At 47.1% G+C, this 25,336-nt stretch overlaps 1 protein-coding gene across 1 annotated transcript in view; it reads right to left on the bottom strand.

Annotated features, from left to right (window-relative positions):
• GPR39 (G protein-coupled receptor 39) overlaps window positions 1-21,566 on the bottom strand; it is a 181,891-nt gene extending 160,325 nt beyond the window's left edge. Inside the window, exon 1 of the mRNA XM_036420922.2 lies at window positions 20,204-21,566. Within this exon, the coding sequence (XP_036276815.1) occupies window positions 20,204-21,068 (865 nt within the window). The 5' untranslated portion in view covers window positions 21,069-21,566. The remainder of the gene's footprint in view (window positions 1-20,203) is intronic.
• Window positions 21,567-25,336: the final 3,770 nt, after the last annotated feature.

Consider the following 25,336-nt stretch of genomic DNA (forward strand, 5'->3'; position numbering starts at 1 on the left):
CCAACACGAAGCAGAGGGCCTGGCACAGGTCAGCAAGAAGTCAGGGATGTGCCTGCGCTTCCCGGTGGCCGCCCAGGGCAGAGCCTGATCGCGGCACAGCACACAGCGGGGGCTCAGAACCACTGGGTCTGACTTAGAGGGGAAGCCCAGACAAGCAAGCTGCGGAAACACTAAAGACCATTAGGTACATGGCAGGAAAGAAGAGTGAGGCAGCTCTCACCCACAGCCCACATACAGGCCTTCAGTCACACACATTCACCCTCACATGTTCTCATCCCCTCCAATACCCTCAAGCCCCCATCACACATGCTCCCTGCACCCCTCTTCCCAAGCTCATTCCCGTGAACACCCGGGAAGTAGTATGGTGTAGTGCAGAGCTTTTCAAACTGTAGGTCATGAACTATTAGTGATCATAAAATCAACTTAGTGGCTCAGGTTGGCATTTTTATTAACGAAATAAATGGAAAAGACCAAAATGCATTTCACATTCCAAGGTGAGGATGGGTAAATATTGTTCAGTGAAACTTTGGTTTGCTGTGTGCATGTGTGTATATGTGTGTGGGTGTGTGTACTGTGTTACAATATAAAAGTTCAAGTAACTCTAAAGAAATGGTAATACCACAAGACCAGGAGCCCATCTGCCTGAGGCCAAACCATCCCTGCCACTTAATTGCTATGTTACCTTAGGCAAGTTCTTAAACTCTCTGTCAGGGGTCCTCAAACTTTTTAAAGTGGGGGCCAGATCACGGTCCCTCAGAGAGCTGGAGGGCCGGACTATATGAACTACTAATTCCTACTGTAACACCTCGGCTGCGCTAACTGCCCAAAAAACCTGGCGGGCCGGATCAGACTCCTCTGCGGGCCGCATGTGGCCCGCGGGCCGTAGTTTGAAGACACCTGCCTCTGTATTTCAATTTGTTGACTTATAGATTAAAGTAGAAACCCGGTGCATGAAGTCCGTGCACAGGTAGGTTCCCTGGGCCTAGTCGGTGATCAGGGCCATAAGGGCCTTCTGTCAGCTAGCTGCCAGCTGCTGGTCTGGGCCTTCCTTCATTCCGAGCCACACCTTGGTGATCAGCACATGTCATAGTGAGCGATCAAACTCCTGGTCTCCCAGTCAAACTCCTGAGGAGACACTTTAAATATTAGCCTTTTATATATATAGATAACTATACCCACCTTATAGGGATTTTGTGAGACTTTAATGAAAGAATATATAAAAGGCTCTTAGTACTCAAAAGCCCCAGAAGCCTCCCAGCCAGTTTGGATCAGTGAATAAAGTATTGGCCCAAGGACTAAAGGGTCCTGGGTTCCATTCTGGTCAAAGGCACATGCCTAGGTTGCAGGTTTGATCCCCAGTAGAGTGTGTGCAAGGGGCAGCTGATCAATGATTCTTATCATTGATATTTCAATCTCTCTCCCCCTCTCCCTTCCTCTCTAAGATCAATAAAAACGTGTTAAAAAACAAACAAACAAAAACCAGAAGTTAGTTATAGTGGTACTCACAGTCATTGACAAAACAGTGGGCAGGGAGGCACTTGTTATCCATTTGACTGATGGAAACTGAGGCAGAGAGGTGGGCAAAGCTGAGAGCCAATCCAGAACCCAGAGTTTCCACCTCTTTACTGCCCACAAGGCAATACTTACCTCTATCGCTGAAATTTCTCCAGCCTGGGGGCTCTTCACTAAACTTAATACACTTACGGGTATCACCTGCTGCCAACGTTTGCTGCTCCAATGAGGATTGATGAGATGCTGTCCCCAAACTGCTTGGAACACCTCGCAGACAAGTGCAGTATAAATGTCATTTTAACGTTCTCATTATTATTAAAATGAGCAAAATGGAGAGAACATGATTTCAGCGGTGCGGTTTTAATGGGAATCGGGAATATGGATTCTGGGAACATTGCTTACCACGGTGCCTACATCTCAGACCCAGTAGCATGACGTAAGTTATGTCTAAACCATCAACTTGGTTTATTTCAGAATGAAAGTCATCTTCCTTCTCCATCCCACCCCCTCCCCGGCAGAGTTTTCTGTGTTTTGGGAAATAAAGCTCAGCTTGATAACACTCTTCCCAAAATTCATTTTGGTGTATCGATTGCCACGACCAATAATGCCCTGGCCGTACAGGTGCATGAAGAAAACATCGGGCTCATTTATCAAAAGCGCCCATCTAGGATGGGCTCCAAGGCTTGGAGTCACTCATGTTCTTCCAGTAATTTCTCACAGGATAAAGGTCAAAGGCAAAAAAAAATAAATGAATAAACCATGAGAGAATTCACTATAAATAAGCTTCATTAAGATAATTTTTAAAACAATAATCTTAAACAATTTCAGAACTGAGGGACCTCAGGAACTTCTGACTCTAAATCTCTCCATTTGGGCGGAACGCACAGCTACAGCCACCTGAGAATGCTCAAGCAAGAATCACATTTCCACCTTGGCTAGTTTGGGTCAGTGATTAGAGCGTCAGCCCACGGACTGAAGGGTCTCGGGTTCAATTCAGGTCAAGGGCATGTACTTTGGCTGCAGGTTCCCCAGCCCCCGGAGGGTTGTGTTCTGGAGGCAACCAATCGATATGTCTCTCTTATAATGATGTTTCTCTCTCTCTCTGTCTCTCTCTGTCTCTCTCTTTCTCTCTCTCTCTCTCTCTCTCTCTCTCTCTCTCTCTCTCTCTCTCTCTCTCTCTCTCTCTCTGTCAGTCTCTCTCTCCATTCTCCCTCCCCCCACCCTTTCACTATCTCTAGATATCAATGGAAAAAATATCCTAAAAAAAGAAAAAAAAGAAAAGAAAAAGAATCACTTTCCCTGGGCTGCCACTTTTACTCTGTGAAAAGGAATTTGAAACATTTGCACATGGCAGCAGGCAATAACATATGACGGAATGAAAGGCAAATGTCCTTTGAAACTTTACAATGAAGAGGAGGACTTCACAGACCTTACTCCACGGAGTGCTTAAGATTAGAACCCAGGTCGCCCTTTGGTGTTATTTCTACGAGACCTTCAAGACAAACTCCTCAAGTGCCCCCTCCCCCCCATGCTTCCTTGAGGAAGTGAGCTGAGATTGGCTCTTGATACATCAGTGACCCAGCAAGGACTAAAAGTTCTCTTGAGTCCTCAACCAGAATTCTTCCTGGAACAAGGCCACCACAGGAAACCAGACTTTATTAAAGACCTACTCTAGGCCAGGCCCTGCATGGAGGCCTCCATACACTTCCCATTGAAGCTCACATTGACCTTTGGGGACAGAGTACGTCCAACGTAGAGACAATGCAACTGAGATTCCGAACTGCCTTGCCCAAGAACACACACACTTGTGAGTGACGGAAAGGGGATTGGAACGCGTGCCTTTCTTGCTGTTCCACCGTGTTTCTTTGTGGGCCAGGAGACTATGCTCACATACCACATTCAGTTTATGCTGGCCTCTCTTTGCCACCTGCAGTAGGCTGACAAATATCCACCCAAAATATCAGGTCCTGCCGAAGCAGGTTTGGCTCAGTGGTAGAGCGTCGGTCTGCGGACTGAAAGGTCCCGGGTTCGATTCTGGTCAGGGGCATGTACATTGATTTCGGGCACATCCCCGGTAGGGGGTGTGCGGGAGGCAGCTGGTCGATGTTTCTCTCTCAGCGACATTTTTAGCTCTCTATCTCTCTCCCTTCCTCTCTGTAAAAAATCAATAAAATATATTTTAATAAAAAAACAAAATATCAGGTCCTAACCCCTACAATTCATAAATTTATCTTCTAAGAAAAAGGGGTCTTTATAGATGTGATTAAGCGAAGGTTCTTGAGACAGACAGATTATCCTGAATTAATGGAGTGGGCCCTAAATTCCATCAGATATATCCTTCTAAGAGGGAGGCAAAGAGAGACTTGAGGTACACAGAGAAGAGGATGATGTGAAGACAGAGCAGAGAGAGATTTGAAAATGTTCCCTTGGATATTGGAGTGATGTGGCCACAAGCCAAGGAGTGCTGGCAGCTACGGGAAACTGGAAGAGGCAAGAAAGGGATTCTCCAGAGCCTCCAGAGAGTGCGTAGCCCAGGAAAACTGGCTTCAGACCCCTGGCCTCCAGAACTGAGAACATACACGCATTTCCAATCATTTAACCCACCAAGATTGCAGTAATTGGTTACAGTGGCCATAGGAAACCAAGACACTGCTCTTGCCATCACTCCCACCACTGCAGACAAAGTCCTTACATACTATGGCCCTGTCCACTGAGAAGCCCACGGGGGTCACTCTCTCTCCACCTGTTCCCCTGTGTACAGCTCAGGGCAGGCTCCCCGGCGAGGCTCAGAGTGCATGTGACTCCCACTCAGGAGCCCCCACCAGGAGGAGAGACTGTGAGGAAAGCAGCCACCCTGCTTCCCTGCTTGCACCTATCAGCCCCTGGGATGGAACCTAGCTGATAAGGAAATCAAAGATTAATCAGAGTTTCATCATGAAACCCAAACACTGTCTAAACAAAACTCCACGAATGATGGTTTCATTTATTCCAAGGAACGTTATGAATGTCCAGAGGCCCTGGATGCCCCTCGCTCATTCCCTGTTTTACATGGTAAATATCCTTGACATGAAATGTAGGATTTTAAATCTGAAGCAAGGAGCCCTGACTCCAGGCTGCTATGACCTGAAGACTTACCTGGAAATGCCCAGAGAGGCAGAGGGCACACCTGGCCCTGAGGCACAGATACAGACTTTTGCTCTCCAGGCCAAGGTTCAGACAGGAACTGATTTTGTGGTGATGAAAAACCACAATCCAATTCCTGGTCGGTGACCGGGTGAATGAGTCATGTTCCCAGGCAGGATGCATGCCCCGTGGATCTGGCATTAACCAGCCTCCTGAAAGCTGCTTTCAGAAGGGGGAGGCTCTGCTGCGGGCCCCGCCCCATACCTCTGCCTGGCTCACACACTAACATGACCTGACCCCTGAGGAACTTCCACCCTCGAGGACTCAGCCAGGGGAAGGAGATATAGACAGAGTGGGAGGAAAGTCTGCCCAGAATGGAGAAACACAGGAATGATGGACTCATTCCCCAGCTCCCTGAGGCCCTCAGGGGATCTGCTGCTCCTGTCCTGCCTGCCACCTGCTTCCTGGGCACAGCATCCAGCTCCCCTGTGGGACCAGCCTCCCATTCCATGGAGTCTGCTGACACTGTCCCTCACGCTGCCCTACTCTGAGTCTCTGTCACCGGGAGTGGCCACACCTGAACCCGTCCAGTGAGAGTCTGGAACCTGACCCTGCATGGAGTGACCACAGAGAGGGGAGAATGCCTGGGCTGTTATCTCCCTGGCAGTGGAGCCCAAGCATGCTGTCCGTAGATTTCTTCCCCTGGATCCCTGGACACTCTGCATGCTTATCCCTCCCTCTGACTCTGTGAACTACACATAATACTTTCAGGAAATTCTGTTTTTCTTCTTACTAAGTCAAGATCAGGTTCTGTGGCCTAACGTCAAAGGTCACGGTCTGCAAGGCCAGGCCCAGCCCGCCTTTCCAACTCCTTCCTCCCCACTCTGTGCTGGCCCCGCTATGAAATCACCTACAGAGCTTAAACCACATGGATGCCAGGGCCCCACGCCTGAAGATCTGGGTGAATGGAGTGGGGCACTGCTTGGGTGGTTCCAGTGTGTGGCAGGGCTGTTATCTCCTTGACAATGGAGCCTAAGCTGTCTGTGAATTTCTTTCATGACCTTTCATGGCCAAACCTGTTGATTCACTGTTGATTCAGAACCCATTTCACACCTGTGCTCCTCCCACTGCCTCCCCTGCCTGCAAGACACACAGTGGTCTATTAGTCTTCGTACTGGCCTTCCTGCCACACCCCTTTTCCAAAGCCTCCCATGGCTCCCCACTGCTCCCAATGCTTGGTCCGAATCCTTTAGATGAGCTACCAGCTTGCTCCAAACTGGACCCAATCTACTCTCCAATCTCAATTCACTATCCACTACCACCCCCTTGGTCCCTCCCCGTCTAATTGTTCTATTACCTATTAGCTGACACACAGAGTTCATAGTACAAACAACAAAGGCCATTCCAGTTTAAACTGAAAATGAGGCTATTATTGTTTTTGTGTGTCCCTCCCACACATACCTGGAGGACTAGAAAACTGAGTATGCAACCAAGAATCACATCAGATTTTCCCATCAGACATACCAAAGGAGACCTACTGCAAAGATACTGCCAACACCTGTCCTAGACCCCTGCCCTTTGTTGTAATGCCATTGCTCTCACTCAGGGACACTCTGAAACACACTGGCCCTGGTCCCAGACATGCCACGTGGCTGCTGCTCCTTCCCATCACTCTCTTCTGAATGAATTGTAGTGCAGATAATTTATGCAGTCCAGGTCACGTGCTGCACCCAGGCTGCAAGGGATTCTGGGAAAACAATGCATTCTCACCACTACCTCGAGAAAGCAGGATTCAAAGAGAAGGAAAGTCCTCAAACAGAAGAGGATACTCAGAAGCTTCTGGGAGGCCTGAATGCAGGATAAACACACACCAGACTTGGCATCAAGGTTTCTTGCCTCCCCCTCCCTTGTCGCCCACATCGTATCTCCCAGCTGGAGCACATTTTATTCTCTTTCAAGGGCTTATGTCTCTGCCCAGGGAAAGAATATGGACTTTGGGGGCAGATCCCAGCTCAAACCTCAATGGGTGATGACCTTGAACAATTCTGGAATATGGACATAATTCTATCTCATGCTGGTGAGGAGCAGGCTGGCCCTTGGCTGGCTGGTCCCAGTGCTCGGCCAACTTGGCAGCCAGATCCTAGAGCTGAAGGAGCAACAGGAAGCACTTTTACAACGCAACTACTTTGAATGCGAATGAAGGGCCAAGTGCCTCAGCCTCTGGCACCTCCTAAGCCCCCTTTGAATTTTCATACATGAGAAGGGAAGCCTCCTCCAAAGAAAACTGAACTTTACCTCTGCAAACAGTGGCTCAGAGCCAGGCTTCCATTTGTTTTTGAAGATAAAGCAATGTGAAGTTTCTTCTGCCCAAATGTCATGGAGCAAATTCCTTCCTGTGACAGCTACACAGCAAGCTGCACAGGGATCTTAACGCATATGACAAGATTAGTCACTCTCAGCTCCTCCTTTTCTATTCTTTTCGAGTTTAAGAAGCCCCTCCAAAAGAAGGGTGTGGATGAGCACTTCTCATTGTCAATGTGCACAGGAATCACAGAGACCTGCTACAATGCAGATCTAAGTGAGGAGGGATGGGGTGTGGCCCAACACTCTGCATCTGGCTATTTCCCAGCGGAAGTTGATGCTGCTCCATGGACCACACTGTGAATAGGAAAATGGCAGACACATCTCAGGGATGGGTGAAGTCCAATTACCCACATCATTCACAATTCTGGAGCCAGTTTACCTCATAAACAGCCGATATCCCCCACCTTTCATCAAGGTTTCCTTCTAGAAGGCTCCACCTCTATACTTTGTTGCCCCAACTAAAGAAATATCAATTAGCCCTAACTGATTTGGCTCTGTGGATAGAGTGTCGGCCTGCGAACTGAAAAGTCCCAGGTTTGATTCCGGTCAAGAGCATGTACCTTGGTTGTGGGCACATCCCCAGTAGGGGGTGTGCAGGAGGCAGCTGATGGATATATCTCTCTCATTGATATTTCTAATGCTCTATCCCTCTCCCTTCTTCTCTATAAAAAAACAATGAAATAGAAATATTAATTAAACTCCTTGGAGGGGAAAAACAGCATCTTCAGCTCTACAGTCCAAAGGATATATTGCACATTTTAGGCTTTCATAAATAATTGATTATTAAAGCACCAAAATGAAATGCAAAGACTTTCTGGAGTGATGAGAGAAAGGTAATGACAGTCCAAGAAGGCTTCTTGGAGGAAGTAGGCCTTTGAGAGATTCAATGATAAGGAAAACCCCAGGCCCAAGGAGAATAGCCTGCATCCTCTGGACAGTAACCTTCAACCATCAAACCCTCCCATTTGCTTCCTGTCAAAACAAGCAGTGACAACCCATCAGCTGCTCTTTAACTATATGAAACATGCAGCTGTCATTTCAACATATTTCATTCTTAAAAATGCAGCATATAAACGGTAGGCCCAGACCTTTCCCAGAGAGTCTTGTTCGGCTGAGTATATCACGTCTTCCAGAGAATAGAACACATAAAGCTGGAGACCAAGTGACCAGCTCCGCCCAAAGGCCTGTGTGTGGTGCTATGTTTCTGAGATCAGCTGCATTTCCTTTGCCCCTTTGCTAGAGAAAGAGGGTGGCTTCTCTCTCCAAGTTCAGTGAAGCTCATTGCTGCCAACTGGGCCTGCCTCCCACGTCTGCATGCCTTTGGTTTCCTAACCAGTGAGACATTTAGCAAGTACAATAGCAATTTGATGCTACAGCCTTATCTCCTGAACCCTGTCTGTTGGATTCTGGTAACACCACTGCTCTCCAAGTTCCGCCACCCTTGAGATGTACAGAGCAGTGTGACGAGATGTCTAAGAAGCCTCTGGCTGACAGAATAGCTCTTACACACAGTAAGTGCAAACGGAAAATTTTTGTCAAGTTTCTCAATTGGCAGAAACCCTATCATCGGGAAATGGTGAAACGTGTTAGGCCGAGACATCTCTCTTCTTCAGACTTGCTTTCAGCACTGGGCTTGGAAGTTGAAGTCTCCAGGAAGCAGCAAAGCTGCCAATTCATTGATTCACCAAACATTTATTCAGCACCTACTAAGTGCCAGGCCATGAGGAAAAAGAGCTACTAAAAAGGATCCATCCACTACATTGTTCCTCTTCAAAACTGCAGTATCCAGGATTCCAAAAATCTACCCGATGGGACACAAACCCACAAATTTTTAATTTCCCCAATAAAACTCTAGAAGTCCAGCGAAAAGTCCATGATTCCCCTGAACTTGGTAAACTTCCTAATCACCAAGCACTTAGCAAGTGCTCAATAAGTGGTCGGTGAGTCAATAAAAAGCTGGCCCCTGGGTGCTGTGCTTAGAGGGCGGAACTTTTCAATGAGAAGGTTCTGGAGATTGGACCTGTCTTAAAAGATATAACTCAGGCAGGAAAGGTATTTACCTTGGAGCCCTCTTATTAGAGTTCAGAGAAGGTATCCATTTTCTATTGCTACTTAATAATCAATACAAATTTAGTGGCTTAAAATAACCTATAGATCAAAACTCCAGGCACAGCATGGCTGGGGTCGCTGCTCAGGGTCTCAAAGGATGGAGGCTGTAGGGGGAACTCCACCTCTTGGCTTAGTCTGTGTTTGTTTCCCACTGCAGTCCATTAGCTCATTCTGGTCCTCATTCCCTTGCTGGCCCTTTTCCTAGAAACCACATTCCCTGCCAGGGGTCCCCTCAATCTTCAAAGCCAGCAATGGAGACTTTCTCTCCCATGAAACTCCTATTATGCATTAAATACATGACTTCCTCTATCTCTGACCTTTAGGCCCAGATTTAAAGGGTCATGTGACTTGGTTAAGCCCACACAGAAGCTCCCCCTTTTAAGATCAACTGATTTGGGACCTACCTACCAATTTTTACTTCTGTGAAAATCCCCTCACTACAACACCTCTATTAGTGTTAGCGTAAGGAGCAGGTGTGCATAAGGGTCCAGGAATTTCAGGAACCATCTCAGATTTCTGCCTACAGAGGAGAGGAAAGGCAGGGAGAGCTAAAGCAACTTCCGGAGGATCAGTTTGTGTGGTTTCCCTCCTTTCCAGGAAAAGCAGCCACTCTCAGGGATTTTAACCCCTGAACTACAGAATCAGATCCCAGCCCACATTCCCTACCCGTGGACTCCTCAATCTTCAAAGGGAAGGCTGAAGGAATGTGAGGATTCAAGGTCCCTGGTCCCCGAGAACTCCAAGGAGAGGCAGGGAGACAACAGCTGTGCCTCCTTCTGAGAAATGACTAACACGGCTCATCATTCCTAGGCAGGTCAGTGTAGGAAGCTTCAAGGAAGATGGGAAGACTTGAAATTTTTTGAGGAATGACCTGGCCAATAAAGACGTTAGAGCTGCTATCACCCAGCTCAGCTCCCTGCAGCTGCCTCCTGTCCTAAGCAATGTTGGGGCAACTGGGGTCTCTCTGCTGGGAAAACAGGAGGAGCTGAGTGGACGTGTTACTCAAGGGAGTGGAATTCTTGCAAAGTCCCATGGAAAGTAATTTTCTGAAGTGCATATGAGAACAGGTGATTTTTATTTGTCTGGAATGGAATCCCTGAGTTTCCCAGGTCCCCTCTCCCTCAGACCTGCCATAAAAGAAGTGCAGCTGTGGCTTTGAAGGGCTGAAACAGTGTCCAGTGTTTCTGTTCCAGGTTGGAGCAATCCAATACATAATGAGACTAGCTTAGTTTGTGTTTCCTGTTGTATTCCAACAGTGCATTGTGTGTGGGGTCCCCTGGCTCTGGACCATCTGGGTGAATGCAAAGAAGCAGGAACAAGAGAGCCCTATGAGCTAAGAGTCACCAGAACCAGAGGGAGAATGCCTTTGTTTAGGGGATTATGTGTTCCCAAATTTTGAGGGCTTGCAGTGGCTGATATCTGTTCCAGGTGTGACTGACAGACAAGTGTCTTCCCCATGTCACCCCATCTCCCCTTTGTTGGCCTCTTCCCCCAGTGCTCTCTGGGGGATGGGCTGGTGGTTCCCTGGGGAATGTGACATTGCAGCTTCCTGGTGAAGCTGCCCAATGACAGGCCTATAATGTCTGGTTTCCCACTTTGCCCTTTCCTGTTATTAGTAACTAGCAAATTACAATAATATAAGAAGCAGAGTCATTCTCTAGCCATGAGGACCACAAATTGGGAAAACCAAGAGCCAGAGGTCTGGCTAATGGCTGGAAGAACCAACTGGCATTAGTTGCTCCACCAGGATGGCATCTCAATGAAGGGTTGTCTCTTTTTCATTCGCACATGTGTCCAACACAAGGCCCGCGGGCCAAATCCGTCCCGCCAGGCCTTGCAATGTGGCCCGCACCACTCTGTCATCACTACACTCCGCTGCGTTTCCATCACAATGACAGTTTATGACTGTTCAGTAAACCATTCGGCCCGCGATTTAGGCTGGATTTTAGATTTTGGCCCCTTCTCTGATTGAGTTCGACACCCCTACTCTAGAACATGACCAGGCCTGAATTTTGACTCAAATTGCAATGCAACAAATACTGTCCCCACAGGGAAGCACCAAACATTTAACTGTAGAGCTTTACTCATTAAAACCCTTCAGTGGCTTCCAAGGAAACATTTCAAACCCCTTAACTTTGGTCTGGTCAGAACTGGCCACGTGGTGGCTGATCTGGTCCAACACGCTGGGTTTCTGATACATTAAAGGGAGAACTACAGTGCTGAGCAATTCTTTTTCACCCTCCACAAAGCTCAAGCTTTCATGACAACCGCCTAGCTGAACAAGACAAGAAATCCAGCTTCTTTATTCAAAGCTGATCAGTTATACTAGGCAGTACCTGCTTTTTTCTTCCCCGAGGTGATAAACCTCATGGCTCAGACTTGTGGGCGATGGCTGCAAGTAAATGCAATTTAAGGGGGAATAAAAACATATTGACTGCAAATATTGCTCCCACTGCATCCTCCTTCCATTAACCTGAGTAACCCCCTTGTTGACAAAGCGGCAAAAATTCCTGCTAAGAAATGATTTTTAAAGTTGTCCCACTGCATTAATCCTGTTAAACAGAGTTGAAAGGGGGTGATAAAACACCATCCTAATCACTTTCATTTCATATGGTAAATCTACATATGGTAAATCTAATCTTCAGGGCCAATTAACATGGACTATTCATTTGCTCATAGGAGATAAAATCTAAATGTCCTCTATGGGGCTTGAGAGGAATCAGACCCCTTTCAAAAAAGGCACCTTTAGGTTCCAACTCACCAGAGAAATTTTTGAGGAGTGAAAAACTTCTCTAGGAATGCACACCCAATAGCAAGCACAACACTGTTTCCCAATTTCAAACGGAATCTCATTCATTTATTTATTTAGTCAACAAATATCCATTACAAATCTGGCGAGTGCCAGGCACTGTGCTCAGAAGTTGGGAAGCAAAATGAGGGATAGTTCCTGTCTTCGAGTATTAGAAGGAAGAGAGACTTCAATTGAATAATCTCAAAATGAAATACAAAATTATAACTGTGAGTCTTGTTTCAAGGGGGGTTTAATCAAGGCAGGGAGGTTGTGCCAGGCTTGGTGACGGGACTGGTAGGGGCAGGTAGAGTATGGAGTAAGACAGAAAAGCATTCCAGGCAGAGGAAACAGCGTGTACTAAGACCAGTGGATAGAAGAGAGTCTGGTCATAGACCACTGGAGGAATTGAAGGGTGTTATGGTTTGAACTGTGTCTCTCCCCCTACCCATTCATATGTTAAAGTCCCCGGTGTGACACTATTTGAAGATAGGGCCTTTGGGGAGGTAATTAAGACCCAATGAGATCATAAGAGTGGGGCCCTGACCACTTGGTGTTCGTATGAGAAGAGTAAGAGATACCAGAGCGCACTCTCTCTCTTTGTGGGTACACAGAGAAAGGCTATGTGCAGACTCACAAAGAAGGCTGCTATTTGTAAACCAAAAAAGATGTCTCACCAGAAACCAACCCTACCAGCACCTTAATCTCAGATTTCTAACTTCCAGAACTGTGAGAAAATAAACACCTGTTATTTAAGCCACTCAGAGGGGCAGTTGGCTGGAGAGGCCACCGACCATAAGTCTGACCCTGATGTAAGAAAAATGGGAAGCTGTTGATGGGCTTGGATTGAAGGGGTTGTGGTTGGGACCATCAATGAGATCCCAATGGCTGCAGCATGAAGAACAGCCCGGTCAGGCGTTGAATAAATGCCAACATTCTTCCAGGGATGACAGGTCGTCAAGTCAAGGTCCCTCACCTAGAAAGTAGACTTCTGGAAGCAAAGTAGAAAAGGCATTCCAGGAACCTGAGCTCTTTGAAGGGGCTTGCAAAGGAGGTACCCACTGCACAGGAGGGCCCGGGTGAGGCTGATCACTTGTCTGTTTACAAGAACGTGCAGCAGCAATGATGACCAGTCTTCTCCTCAGTGCTCAGGAAGCAGCCAAAGAGTAGAGGTGGAGGGTCAGTTGGATTGTCCCAGGGTTGCCGAGAGACAGAAGGAAAAGACAGTGAGAGAAGACTGTGTCATCGAGTGGTGGATGAGAGACCTTATCTACTGGGGCAGGACGGGCTCCTTGAATCCCAACTCGATATTCTTCCTCTGTGCTGTCTTGGCCCACAAATGACTTTTATTCTGAGTGGTTGAAGCATTAATAAGTTGAATGCTTTGCTCAGTGGAGGCACCTGCTGCCTAGCTACACTTTGGCAGCCCCCATGAGGAATGCAACTGAGACAGATGAATAGGCTTGCTAATGAATGGGGACTGGGATTCCAATATTCCCTTCCATGAGAACTATGCATCTCTCCAGCAGAGTAATGAAATCTTGCAGACGGCCTGATTATAAAAATAAAGCAGCAGTATTATATTTGTCTGCCAGGCTGATCACAAGGCACTGCAATGTATGACAAATGTCACAGGTAGAGAAATAAGCATGAAATGTCATGTATTACAGGCACATCTACATCAATAACAGGAGGAAGAGAATAGAGGCGATGGCCTAAATCAAGCCTGTCAAACTCAAAGGCTAACCACAGGCCAAATAAATGAGGCATGTGGCCCGTGGGTCAAGAGTTTGACATGCTTGTCCTACATATTTAAGGCAAAACTTTTTCCTGAAATAGCCAAGCATTTGAGTCAAAATAATACCTTACCCTTTGAAGAGTTACTAATTTTGGTACTATTTCCTTGAGAGACTGAGTTGGCATATCCCTATATACCACAGAAAAAGCCCTATATACCACATATGCCTATGTACCACAAGAAAATGAATGACAAAAACATATTTATAAGACCAGTATTTAAACTAATCAAGAAAACAAATAGATGCCAAGTACCAAAATAGTTTTTAAATATTTAAAAACTATTTTGGTACTTGGCATCTATTTCCATGTAATCAGTTGACCTGCACTAGGGTGTAGAGTTTGATTTTTTAATTAATTTGGGGGGTTTGGCCTGCACACAGGGTGCAGACCTTCATGAAGTCAATGAGAGGGGAGCTGGAGAAACACACCAACCAGATGCCAAGGCCCTAACAAACAGAGGTCTGGCGGAATTAGACCAGTCATCCTGAAAGATGAAAAATTGGCAAGAATGATGATGTCACAGATGATTTAAATAGCAAAGAATTAAGAACAGGTCTTAGAAGAAAGCCCTCTATATAATCTTGCTGAGAAAATCAGGCACAAAGGCCATCATACAGTTTGTCAGAAAAATTATGCCCTCAGAAAAGTCACACTTGTTTCTTTCTGAAAAGTTTTTATAAGAATTACCATATAATTATAACCTGCTTCATAAAATATAAGACAAATTTCTTTTCATAGATTTCACTTCTGTTTTTCACAATGAAGTCCCAGTCAAACCTCTCTCTGCACATGAAATTTTGGACTCTATTTTAAGGAACAAATTTTAAGAGTATTTTTCAGGTAATGGTTGTCCTCAGATAAGGAGCCACTGTCAATATTTCAGTTTTCTCTCCGCCTTCCAGCCCTCCCCCATTCATTCTCCCCCCCCCCCCCCCTCTCTCTCTCTCTCTCTCTCCAGGGTGCACGTGCACGTGTAAGTGTAAACACACGTGACTTGCCTCTAAATCTAGGGACTAAAAACCAAGAGGGTGTGATTTTGATCTCCCTGGCCCACCCCATAAATACAGAAATATACATCAACATTCCTTTTAGAGTAATCCATTACAGCAGCATCTCAATCTTTTTCCCCTCAAAATACACATGATGAGCAGCTGAAATAGCTCAGTTGAGACCGTGTAAGAGTGAAAATCAAATACACATGATGGATGATGTCCATATTCAAGGTTTTCTCCCATGAGCAACCCAAGTTGATATGAAAATCCTGCCACTACATGCAATTCTTTCTTTCCCTTTCCCACTGACTCAGGAGAGCAAACAGAATGCAAACAAGTGGAATTATTAGAGTCCCCAATCTTCTCTTATGTCTTTAATTTTGTAATTTCATGATTATCTGTAAAACTTTTCTTCATAACTAGAGTTGAAAGTCATTCACTACCCTATAGATGTCTAGGAGGTAGCTATAACCTAGTCCCAATTATTTATGCTCTTGCAAGTGACTAATTAAACTACAGTATCCTTCTCTTACTTTTAGCACTTTGCTAGAAATTTTTAAAAAATTAAACATTCTTGATCAATTTAACTTTTTCTTTTACTTTATATTTATATTCCAAGGTAATTTAATGTGTCACACATACACAAGTTGATTTAAAAAAAAAAAAAAAAAAAACATTCCATGTAAATATTTTTATCAGCTTTGAACCAGGAAATTCTGAGTGTTCAATTAGCCCAACTTTATTGTTACAGCATTAACTAAAGGTTGTTTTTATTGATTTTTTTTTAAAAAAAACTCAATAATTTATCACATTTTTTAGTTTTCCTTCTAATAGTTCCACATCTTTCTCACCAATATTTTTGTTTCACTACCTACTCTCCATCCCATGGACATATACGTAAGTTCTTTAAAATGTTCCATCTTCTGTAAAATGGAATAATTTCGGTGTCCTCATTAATGAGTTGATGTGAGCATGACTGATTTGCACATAGTATATGTTCAATAAATTGTGTAAACTGATATTATTGCTCATCAATATTTGTTCTTAATATTTACTTCTGAAAATTCTCAATATTCATTCATATTTTAACTTTTAAATAGACTAGTTTTGTTAGTTCTCTACTGCTGTTATAATAAGTTACCACAAATTTAGTGGTTTAAAACAACATAAATGTACTATGTTCTGGAGGCCAGAATTAGTTTTATTAAACTAATATCAATTGGCAGGGTTTCAGTCCTTTCTGAAGGTCCTAGAGAGGAACCTATATGCTTACCTTGTTCAGCTTCAGAGACACTTGTATTTTGTTTTTAGTAACTCAAAGTTTGTACTTATTTCCCTTCACCTTTTTTACCCATCCCAGTACCCTTCTCTCCTTTGGCAGCTATCAATTTATTCTCTATTTCTATGAGTCTGTTTTTTGTTTTGTTTTGAATGTTTTTTTAGGTTCCACATATAAGTGAAATCGTATGGCATTTGCCTTTCTCTGTGTTATTTCACTTAGCATAATATTCTTTAGGTCCATTCATGTTGTTGCAAATGGCAAGATTTCACTTTTTTCTTTTTTTACAGCTGAGTAATATTGCATTGTATGCATATACCACATCTTCTTTATCCATTCATCTATCAATTGTCCATATGTTAGCTATCCTATATAATAAAGATGTACTATGCAAATGATCATTATGCCTTGATGAATAATGACCAACCACGTAACGACTGGATCACAGATCAGCAGGAGGGTGGGGCAGTGAGCTACAAGCGGGCAGTAGAGAACTATAGGAGGGGGCAGAGCAGCAAGCTATAGTGGGGGGGAGCTCCAGGAGGGCGGGGCAGCGGGCAGAGAGCTACTGGAAAGTAGCATCAAACTACTGGCGCATGTATTCGTGCACAAAGCTACTAGTTGTAAATATTGCTACAATAAAATAGAGGTGCATATATCTTTTCAAATTACTGTTTTCATTTTCTTCAGATAAATGCCCAGAAGTGAAATTGCTGTGTTATATGGTAGTTCTGTTTTTAATTTTTTGAGAAATCTCCATACTACTTTCCATAATGGCCATACCAATTTATAATCCCAGCAAAAAACTACAGTATGCTTCAGTTAAACCACTCTGTCTCACTTGAAGTGGATGACATCTAACAGCAAGCCACATGTGCAACAGACACAAACAAGGGAGGGGTCCATGGACCCAGATGCCACAGGCATTGAGAACAGTTCCAAGGGAGAGATGAGAGACATGGGCTGGGAGGTCTGGAAAAGCCTGTTGAAATGAAGGCTCATTTTGCATCCTCCCCAACTAAGGGATAAAGAGCCAAAGCAGCAGTCCCTCTCCTGCAGAGTAGGCAGGAATCCAGACCAGCAGGTAACATCTTTCCTGGCGTCAGACGAGTATTACCTTGGCCACATTAGCCATAACCTTGCAAAAGGTAGTGAGTCTAGCGCTAATTTCTTATTAAGCTGACAAGAGGCATGAAGAGACACACATGTTTCCAGGAATGTACTACACTTTTACAGTATTTTTGTTTTCTCTTGCAAATCAATTGGAAGCTAGGAGGTATTCCAGCATCTCTTTTTCTGCAGAGTTCCCAATTTGTTTCATTATCTCCCGCCCAGTACCTCCACCAGACTGAGACGCAATTGCAAAAGATGTAGAATGGAAAAATTAATATTTTCTACAGACGTCCTCATCTTGGGTAGATTTATGAATTCCGCTTCTGTTATGCAGAAGTTAGCATTTTTAACAATAGGTGGGGGGGGGGGGGGAATATCCTTAATTGTTTTTTTACTGCCTCAAGAGCGCCAAAGACATCTTGTGCTATGTCATCATTTACATTTCACGTTAAATGCAGAATGTTTGAAACAAGCAAATATTTATTTTAATTTGATACATCTGTTAACTGAAACGCTAAAAAGACAGATCCCTCACTATATTAAATTCAGCAATTTGTAAACAATTTATATGTTCATTTGTTCTGGTTATAAATGCCCCAAAGCTTATGTTTTATGAAACCCACAAAGTAAATGGCATTGTATTAATCTGATGTATGCAGGCCATGATTTATTCCTCTTCACTCCATTAATTTATTCCTAACTTGAGTTAATTAGCGAGGTTCCTATTTTTAAAAGCTCTTTAAATTCCCTGAGAGAGGAGCACATTTGCAAGAACTGCTTTGAAACCCTATTGCAGAGGAAATGGGATAAATACAAATGGTAAAGTTTCCCCAGACATTATCACACATTGAGCACCTGATTGCCATTCAACCACCTTTATGCGGAGAATACAGTGGGCGATGCATACATAGCTGTTATAAGAAAGAGGGAGAGAACCAGAAGAAAGGAACAAGAGCAGCAGCGAGAACAAACTCTTTCCAGGAGATTCCTATTTGCATGAGATATCTTCAAGGGCCTATTCACCTTTAAATAAAAAACATTCTGATTTTAGGCTACAAAATGGAGATTGATTTTAACTTGAAACAAGAGATATCCATTCAGAGAAATATAAAAAATCACAGTGTTTGGTCCAATAGATAAATTAATTATTTTCCTTAGTCAAATGCAGCCTTAATATTCTTAATTAGAACAGTAGACAGTGCCCTGAACTAAAATAAATGAAGGGAGGGAGAGAGAGAGAAAAGAAGGAAGGGAAGAAGGGGAAATTCATTCATATTCAAGTATAAATTACTGAGAAAAGTTTAAGGTATGCCTAACGGCAGTAGTTGGCAAACTTCAGGTCCCAGGCCACATGCGGCTCTTTGGCCCCTTGAGTGTGGCTCTTCCACAAAATACTACGTGCAGGCACACACGTACAGTGCAATTGAAACTTCATAGTCCGTGTGCAGAAGTAGGTTTTCGGCTCTCAAAAGAAATTTAAATCATTGTATTGTTGATATTTGGCTCTGCTGACTAATGAGTTTGCCCACCACTGCCTACGGGTGTTTGAGGGAAGGGAGAACTAGTCTTTCAACAGATGTTCAAGCTTTAAGCAAATGCAATGCTCGTTCCATCCTAGAATATTTGGGTAGCAGCGGGTGGATGGAAGAGATTGAGTTGGGTCGGTGCCCTTCCTTCGCCAAAGTCACCCACTTGCTTCCAGAAAGGCTGGTCCTGAGAGGCAGCAGCACCACCAGCCCAATCTAGGCAGCTCCTTCCCTGTGAAATCCCTGCTCTATTTCACTTTTCTGCCACCAGTCATTTCCCTGCCCTGAGAAGCACGTTGAAAATTTAGAGCTGTGTTTACGTGCATTGGAACTAGGACTTTAAGCCTCTAATTCTATGAAATGGAAAAGCATCAGCCACACAACACAGCTCCTGATACAGAGGCATCCCCACACTGCAAGCTCCCTCCTCTCATTTCCACAGGCACCAAGTAAGTCAGCTGTGGGGCACGCCAAAAGCCAGAGGCAGCAGGGGACAAGACCAGGTGCGTTCCATTCTCCTCAATGGCCTTCAAATTTTCTTTCATGTCTAAGGCCTGGTTCTGGAACCTGTTGCCCAAGTTCCCCTCACCAAAACAAACAGCACCGAGATTTATGCCTCCTCCTGGCGCCACACTGAACAGGGGAGAGGGGACAGAGAGAAGCATGTGTTCCATCAACTCCCCCTTGACTCACACTCACACACACATGTGTTTTCTTGTTTCTGCTTTTTTTAAAAAGTGTTTTTTTCAAACCTTTGCTAGCACAAACTTTTTGTGTCTCCATGAAAGCCTGACTCCCAGAGGGCAGACACCAGGCCTCACTTTTGAAGGCGTGGGGGTCTGCAGATGGGGGCCCTTCTTTCCTGACCCAAGGGCCTAACTTTAAATATCTGCATCACAACAAAAGTTTGAAAAACAAAGAGTTGCTCTCTATGGAAATCAAGTGTTTTGGCTGATCAATCAAGTCCCAGGACGCTGTGAGGCCAGATTTCCTGGATCAGACAGACAGACAGGCACAGGCGGCTGGCTGCCTTGTTTCTCTGCTCCGGGGAGAACAGACCCACCGCGGCGGCACCGCAAGCCCACCCTGGGGAGCGCTGGGCTCAGAGCCGGGCTTCCGAAGACCCCTAGGAGATCACCCCGGGAGTGACAGCAGCCTGCAGTGTTTCCCTGGCAGCCTTGCTTCTCCACAGGAGAAAAGGGCAAACAAATCTAACCACCTGAGGAGGGGTCTCCAGAGAAAAGAGGGGCAAGATCAGAATGCTCTGTTACCTCTGCAAACTCGGTCCCTTTCTGAGGCCTGGCACCTGTCCTGCATCACCTCATTCGACGCCCACATTTGTCTGTATTATCATCCCCCTTTTCCCCAAGATACACTGCAACTGGCTGGATGACCCAGAGGCGCTGCTCCGGGCTATCCCTCATCCTCTGACTCCTGATCTAGTGCTCTTAATTCCCACAACACAGAGAAGAAATATCCAGAGACTCAGAGCAATGCCTCTTTGGCCTCCAGAACTTAAGTTTACACTTTTAAGACCAGATTTGCAGTTAAGAAGAACCCAAGGAGGGAGGAGGTTGGGACTGCCCCCAGGACTCACTCAGGAAGAGGATGGTCTGCCTGCGGGCCGCCCTGCTCTCCTCGCTCTCAGACTTGCGCAGCTCCGCCTGCTGCCCCCTGGCGGCCAGTGTGCCCTGCTTGCTCCCCCGCAGCACCTGCATCATGTTCCAGCACATGAAGGCCACAGCCACCAGCACCACGAGGTAGACCACGAAGGCGCCGAAGATGCTGGACTGGAACACGGGCCAGCGGCCGGCGAGGTTGGTGCAGATGGACATGTTGGAGGCCTGGGGCCGCTCGTGGTGGCGGGTGAGCGTGCGGTTGCAGGCGAGGCCGCTGCGGGGGTGGCTGTGCCCGGGCGCCAGCGGGTACTCCACGCCCATGGCGAAGAGCAGGGGCAGGGCCACCAGGGCCGAGGTGACCCAGACGAAGGCGATCAGCAGCTTCACCTGGCAGGGCCCGGACACGGCCTTGTAGCGGAAGGGGTGGCAGATGGCCACGTAGCGCTCGAAGCTGAGCGTGAGCACGTGCAGCAGCGTGGCGTAGCTGCAGGCCTCGAAGAGGAAGTTGTGCAGCTTGCAGGACAGCGCGTGGCCCGGCGTGGTGAGCGGGTTCCAGATGATGCTGTAGAACTCCATGGGCATGCCCACCACGAAGACCAGGATGTCGGAGCAGGCCAGGCTCACCATGTGGTCCGTGACCGCCTTCTGCAGGTAGCCCTTCCGCTGCAGCAGCTGCGTGGCGCGGATGGTGACGCTGTTGCCCAGGAGGCCCAGCGCGCAGATGAGCAGGTTCACCAGGATGAGGGTGATTTTGATCCAGAGGGCCACCTCGAACTCGGGGACGTGGCTGTGATCGATGATGTGGGAGCAGTCGTCGCCGGGAGGGCCGCCGGGGGGAGCCATCGGGAAGGGATGGGAGACCGTGTCCAGGTCCCTGCTCTCCGCGGACCCGGTCCCTGGCCGCGCTCGGCGGCGCCGGCGCCCGCTGACCTGGGAAGGTAACTTAGTTCAGGTGCTCTCAGGGAACTTCCTGGAGCGGCTCCGGGCGCCTGGGGGTGGAGTTTGGAGAGGAAGGCGGTGCTGATCTGGGCCCGCAGCCCCCAGCGCGCCCGCCCGTCCTCCTGCTGGGGCCCGGCGCCCGGCCTGCAGCCCCCGGTCCCTCCGCCGCCCGCACTCGCCCGCCCAGCGCGGCCTCCTCCGGGAGCTCCCTCTGGGCCGCGGCGGCCGGGGGTCGGCGGTAAATCATTAACCACGGCCGGCTGCTCCGCGCCCCGGCTTGACTCAGCTCCCAGGCATGGTCCCCGACATCAGATCTGGCTCCGGGCTCCACCTCCCCGCCGCCCACGCGGCCGCCCGGAGACAGCGCCCGCCGCCCCGACGGCACCCCGAGGCGCGCCCCCGGGAAGTGGGCACCCCAGGAGGCGCCCCCGGGGAAGGTGGAGTAAGTGCGCTCCGGGACTGGAGTCCGGGACTTCGGCCGGAAAGAAACTTCCCTCTCCCGCCCTGGCCCGCTGCCTGAGCCGCTCCGGGGCTCCTTCCCAGGCGGGGCCCGCCTGCTGGGGAGCCCGGACCCTGGCTCTGGCCTCCGTCACAGGCCAGTTGGCCGGGCTGCGGGCGCTCGCCTCCTCGGAGCCCTGCCTCTGCCTGCGGCCCTGGGGGTACTGCCGTGAATGAGGGAGCTGTGCGCTGCCTGGAGCCTCTGATCTGAAGCTGTGGGCCCCAAGCGCTTGGAGGTGGATTGGAGGGGCGCCACCTGACCTTCCTGGGGAGGGGCTGGCGGAGCGCAGGTGCCTTTCAGTGCTGCTCAGAGGAAGACTCTAATTGGGGGCGAGTGTGAGGGGGGGTGGAGGTGGGGGTGAGGGTAAGGGTGAGGGTGAGGGAGGGGGTGAGGGTGAGATGGGAGTAAGGGTGGAGGTGAGGGTAAGGGTAAGGGTGAGGGAGGGGGTGAGGGTGGGGCTGGGAGTGAGGGTGGGGGTGAGGGTGGGGGTGAGTGTGAGGATAAGGGTGGGGGTGAGGGTGAGAGTGGGGGTGAGGGTGAGGGTGGGGGTGAGGGTGAGGGAGGGGTTGAGGGTGAGTTTGAGGGTGAGAGTAGGGATGGGAGTGAGGGTTAGAGTGGGGGTGGGGGGGAGGGTGGGGGTAAATGTGAAGGTTGGGGTGAGTGTGAGGATGAGGGTGGGGTGGGGGTGAGGGTTAGGGTGGGGGTGAGGGTGAATTTGAGGGTGAGGGAGAGGGTAGAGATGGGGTGAGGGTCGGGGTGAGGGTAGGGATGGGGGTGAGGGTGGGGGTGAGGGTTGGGGTGGGAGTGAGGGTTAGGGTGGGAGTGAGGGTTGGGGTGGGGGTGAGGGTTAGGGTGGGAGTGAGGATGAGGGTGGGGTGAGGGTTGGGGTGGGAGTGAGGGTTAGGGTAGGGGTGAGGGTTAGGGATGAGGGTGAGGGTGCCACACCAGCAGGGCAGGGTTGCTGCTGGTGGAAATCCATCCTAGTCCTCAGGAGGGGGCTACAGCCAGGATGTAGAGGACAGCAGGAGGCAGCTGTGGGCAGTGGGGACAGGGCCACCGAGTGAAAATGACCTTAAGGATCATGACATTTTACATCTCTTCAGAGAGAGAGATCTCAAATGGATGCATTTTCATCTTCTAATTCCAAATTCAGAGGAAGGGGAGGGGGGGGGATCCTATGCACTGTAGAATGTTTAACACATACATGTCCCCAACCCCTCACCCACCCCATCCCCACCCCAGTTATAGCCAAACGCCTCTGATAGAGCAAAGCGGCCCCAGATGGAGAACCACTGCCTTGAGGAAGAAAATAGACTCGCTTGGTCTGGCCATGCACGCTCCTGTACTGGCTCTGTGCTAAAAGCACTTACATCATCCACCCGCCCCACTGATGTGGCCATTTGAAGGAAGAAGACACTGTGGTGTCCAGAGAACAGGTGCTGCCCCAAGGCCATAGCGATGAGAGACTTGAAATTAACCCAGATCCCTCAACTCCTGAGTGTGGACTCTAACCAGAGGGACTTCTGGGAGCGCAGTGGGGGCTCAGAATGAGCTCTGAGAGATGCTTATGAAGAAGGAGGGACTCAGTTTTCTGGCCCCATTGCTAGGCACATGGTCTGAGGACCTCGGGGAATATTTAATTGTGACACTGTCTCAGGTGAAAAAAATATCCTTTCTCATTTAGTTTTCTCTGTTACGTTATAAGCTCCAAGGCCAAGAACTGCATCTTCTCACGCTGACCCCTCCACAGCACCCTAGTGTTTTACCAGGAGCCCTTCTCCATGCTCATCCGTGCCATTTGGCCCGTTTGCTGGCTGGGGAACTCCTAGCCCATTTCCCTGCTGCTGCAATGTGCTTAGCTAAAGGACCTCAAGAGCCACATACCTGTCCCTCAGAGCTCACGGGGGAAGCATGGGCTCTCGAGGCTTCATAACTGCAGAGTAGCATCCTGAGTGGACTCCTGTGCAAAGACCGTGGTTCTTTGCTGTCCCAGAGCTATTGAGAAGGTGGTCTAGGAAGACACACACCCAGCCCGCCTCCCCCTCATACATACACATGAAGTGATCCCTGCCCATTTCTTTCTTTTCAATAGGAAACAGCAAGAAACCTCATAAGGATTCCTCAGCCCAGCCATACAGCCTTCCTTCAAAATCCTCCTGGTCATTTATGGAGCCCCTGTTATATGCCAAGCGATTTCACATAATTCATTTCTTTCAATCCTCAGAAGGCTGCAAAGTGGACATTATTATTCCATTTTACAGATGCAGAAACTGAGGATCAGGGGGATTAAATGACCTGCCATCAGGGTCAGAGGCAGGATTCTCCCCTGGCACTAAAACACTTTCCACACCTGCCTGACACCTCTCTGCAGGGCAGGACTGTGCCAGGCTGAACAGTGGCCTGGAGAGGGGAATTACTTTTAAGTCACCAGCCCTGATGCTTCTCCTCCCCAGCTGCAGCATGTGTTATCTGCAATATATTTGGTAGTTTCAATTTGTTCTGCTCAGACAAGATTCCCATTTTTGTCCAATTTCTTTCATCACATTTCCCCCCCACAGTGTGAACAAAGATTACAAATGCATGGCCAAACAGTGCGAATCAAGCTAATTAAAATTCACTCCTTACAGAGGAGCTGGAAAAGGCATTTTGAACAAAGGTCCAGAAGAATTAAATTTTCATTTCACCTTTGCTTATCCTAAGACCAATTAAAAACTATTTAATGTGCTCTCATTTGTTGATAACAGACTGGTATAACACCAGGCCTGGGTCTGTGTAATCTAGATTTTTTTAATTAGCATATCGGACAGAGGAAAGAAAGAATAGTAATTAAAAGTGAGAGGAAAGATTGCGTTAGGTATCCTTTTATTTCAGCTCTACTCAGGGGTCACTGTAGGGCCGACACAAATTCATATTCATAATTTACCCATTCCAGGTGACCTTCGAGGTCATTGAGGCTAAAGGTTTTCATACACTTTCCAGCACTGAAATTCATCTTAAAATTAAATCTACACTGGCACCCGAAGTAAAAGAAAATTTAAAAATACACACATATTGTCCTGGCCAGTATTGGAACACCAGCCCACACACAGAAGTGTCTCGGTTTAATTCTCAGTCAAGGACAGGTACATGGGTTCCAGATTCAATCCCACGCCTCTGTGAGGATCCTGTGGGAGGAAATCAATTGATGTGTCATTCTTACATCTCTCTTTCTCTCTCTATGCATTAAGCTACAAAGAAAAATAATATTCAAAAATTATAAACAGTATAGATAACTTTATTTATAATTCCAAATAACTAAAAGTTAATAGCAGAAGCAGGAAACTGAAACATAAAACTTTACCACATCAATATTTTTTTAAATCTCTGGGACAATTATTGGTCAAAGAGAAAAAACTCCAAAATATCTTGAGAATAAAGACCACAAAAATACTGCATATCAGAATTATTAAGAAATAACTAAAGGAGTACTCAGAAAAGGTTCATTGCCCTAAATGTTTATTCTAGTAAATAAGAACAAATACAAATAAAGTTACAAAAAATACAATTAAGTAAAACAAGAAGGGATTAATTAAGGTGAAGTTAAATATGAAAGAATCAAATAGAACTAATAAACCCCAAAGCATATTTTTTAAAGTAGGTCTTCTGATCATTAAGAATAACTAGCGGAAGTTGT

The sequence above is a fragment of the Pipistrellus kuhlii genome, unplaced genomic scaffold (assembly GCF_014108245.1).
Source record: "Pipistrellus kuhlii isolate mPipKuh1 unplaced genomic scaffold, mPipKuh1.p scaffold_m20_p_7, whole genome shotgun sequence".
NCBI classification, from domain to species: domain Eukaryota; kingdom Metazoa; phylum Chordata; class Mammalia; order Chiroptera; family Vespertilionidae; genus Pipistrellus; species Pipistrellus kuhlii.